The sequence below is a fragment of the Sardina pilchardus genome, chromosome 13 (genome assembly GCF_963854185.1).
Source record: "Sardina pilchardus chromosome 13, fSarPil1.1, whole genome shotgun sequence".
NCBI lineage: Eukaryota > Metazoa > Chordata > Actinopteri > Clupeiformes > Clupeidae > Sardina > Sardina pilchardus.
Window position 1 is genome coordinate 8643060 of NC_085006.1, and position 2500 is coordinate 8645559.

Here is a 2500-nt window from a genome sequence, read left to right on the forward strand (position 1 = left end):
ATGAGAGTGCGCCTTAGCGAGATGGGAAAAAAATATGTACAGATGTAATATATTTTTGGCCATTCTTTTTTTTTTTTTTTTGCAGGCGCAGTATCTGAGAACCAAATAAAATGCTCCCTGTTCTTGGTTGATATGACAACTGACTGGCTTTATCCTCAAAAAGAAATCGGCTTATCACATGTTAGACAAAGCTAATATTGCTACATGATAATATCTCATCAGTAAAGAGTAAGAAATGTAAAAAAATATGGTGGATTGTGGTGAAATGATGCATTGAAATATGTACTAATACTGTAGTTCAGGGGACAGGTCCTGACTTTTAGAATCTTGCATGAGTGTGTGTGTGTGTGTGTGTGTGTGTGTGTGTGTGTGTGTGCGCGCGCATATGTATATATACATATATATGTGTGTGTGTGTGTGTGTGTGTGTGTGTGTGTGTGTGTAATGTGCACTGACTTGCGCTGCTTCTTCTCCAGCTCGTGGTTGCGGCTCTGCTGTCCCTCCAGGTGCAGCTTGGTGTCCTGCAGCTCGGCGGTCAGCCGCTGGCACTTCTTCTTCAGCTGCGCCGCCACGCGCTGCACCTCCTCCGTGTCCGCCTGCTGGTCAGTCAGCTGGACACACACACAGACAAAACAGTGCCTTTAGAATGCCTCTGTGTGTGTGTGTGTGTGTGTGCTATAATAGGTAGTTTGTCCATTTGGAGACGAAGATGTCATATCTACCCATAGATAGTAGTATGTACAGTACCATGTTTGATCACATTTGCACAAACCTACGGTACAGCATATTTCCATTACTGTTTGGATCTTCAGTCCTATTGTGTGTGTGTGTGTGTGTGTGTGTGGCCATCAGTCCTATCAGAACAGTATGTGTGTGTGTGTGTGTGTGAGACCATCAGTCCTATCAGAGCAAAGGCAGAGAAAATAGCTGTGTAGGTATGGATCATGCAGTATGTTTTTATGTATGTCTGTGTGCACGTGTCTGTGTGTGAGCGAGTCAAACTGAGCGGAAACTTGAAAACCTGAAAACTTGAAGATCAGTAAGCGTATGTATGTGTAGGTGTGTGTGTTTTTGAAAATATGAAAAGAAATGCGGAAAAACAAGCTCTCACATTCATACATAAATTGCATATTCATTACTTTCTTCCCAACTTCAAAAACTAAAATGTTACTTTGAGCCTGAGGGGCTGTCCTTATTACACTCTCTCCCTCTACACCTCAGCCAAAAGGTTTCCTCCGTCAACGAGGCTGCATACATTTCCTTCCTAGTGCACACTTAACACCTATGCATGCTTCAGTGCACACTATCTAGGGTGCATCTGTGGGCAGCAGCTTAAGGACACTGTGCTGAGAGGCCAGAGAGATAGGGAGCAGCGAGGTACTGAGAGGGCTGAAGGACGGGGGGCCTGATGGAGGGAGGAGGAGTGGATCGTGCCCGGGCATCTCACGGAGTGAGTGTGAGAGAGAGAGAGCGAGAGACAGAGAGGCCACCGCTGAGAGGATAAAGAGATAGAGATACTAAGGGGGGCAACGATGAGAAGATGTGAGTGTGTGAGGGTGTGTGTGTGAGAGAGAGAGAGAGAGAACGTGTGTGTGTAAGTGTGAGAGAGAGTATTAGCTTAAGATATTGTCTAAAATCAGCCTACACCTGCACACACACATCACAGCAGGACCAACATTCTGGCTGATAGAGGGGATTATGGTGGTATCAAGCCAGATGCGTGTGTGTGTGTGTGTGTGTGTGCGCATGTGTGCATGTACATTATGTGTGTGTGTCCGTGTCCTGTAGTGCAGGAGAAAGATCACTACGGTATCTACACAGGGCCAACAAGGCAGATCTGAGATCTCAGGTATGGCAAGTAGGGTAAGCATCAAGGCCTCAGCAAACTACAAAATTATCTTGTGTGTGTGTGTGTGTGTGTGTGTGTGTGTGTGTGTGTGTGTGTGTGTGAGTGAGTGTGTGTGTGTGTGTGTGTGTGTGTGTGTGTGTGTGTGTGAGTGTGTGTGTGTGTGTGTACTCCCAGGCCTTACCCTTCTCTCCAGCTGCCTCTTGTTCTGCTGCTCCACCTCCAGCTTGTCATCAAACTCCTGCTGCAGCCTCTTCTTGGTGAACTCGATCTCCCTGATGGCGCGCTCGTACTTCAGCCTCCACTCGCCCCCTGCAACATCAAAGAGCAGCACTCAGCAGGGAGCAAGGCAGAGCACACACACACACACACACACACACACACAAGCATATTTACACAACCTTGCACAGACCGAAAAGTAGTGAAAAGAGGGCCACTGGGCGACAGCTCTATCCAGCTCTCCTCCCAGCACAGTTCCCAGATCAGGGCCCACAGCCACAGTGCTTTAATGTCAACTGTCAAATAGCAACTTACGATACAATATTCATGCTCAGCTCCCCAGACGTGAGAGCACTCTCGATTCCACGGAATACCGGGAATATGGCTGGATTATACAGCACGGCAGCCAAAATAAAACTAAATCAAATTTGGACT

General features: G+C 46.9%; 1 protein-coding gene across 7 annotated transcripts in view; it reads right to left on the reverse strand.

The window, feature by feature from the left end:
* The window catches only part of myo18ab (myosin XVIIIA b), a 121025-nt gene that overhangs the window by 28032 nt on the left and 90493 nt on the right, over positions 1–2500 (reverse strand). For all 7 annotated transcript variants that reach the window (XM_062553165.1, XM_062553164.1, XM_062553163.1 and 4 more), the window contains 2 exons: positions 2031–2158; positions 457–611 (listed from right to left, as the gene is read on the reverse strand). In XM_062553165.1, coding sequence (XP_062409149.1) covers positions 457–611; positions 2031–2158 — 283 coding nt within the window. The remainder of the gene's footprint in view (positions 1–456; positions 612–2030; positions 2159–2500) is intronic.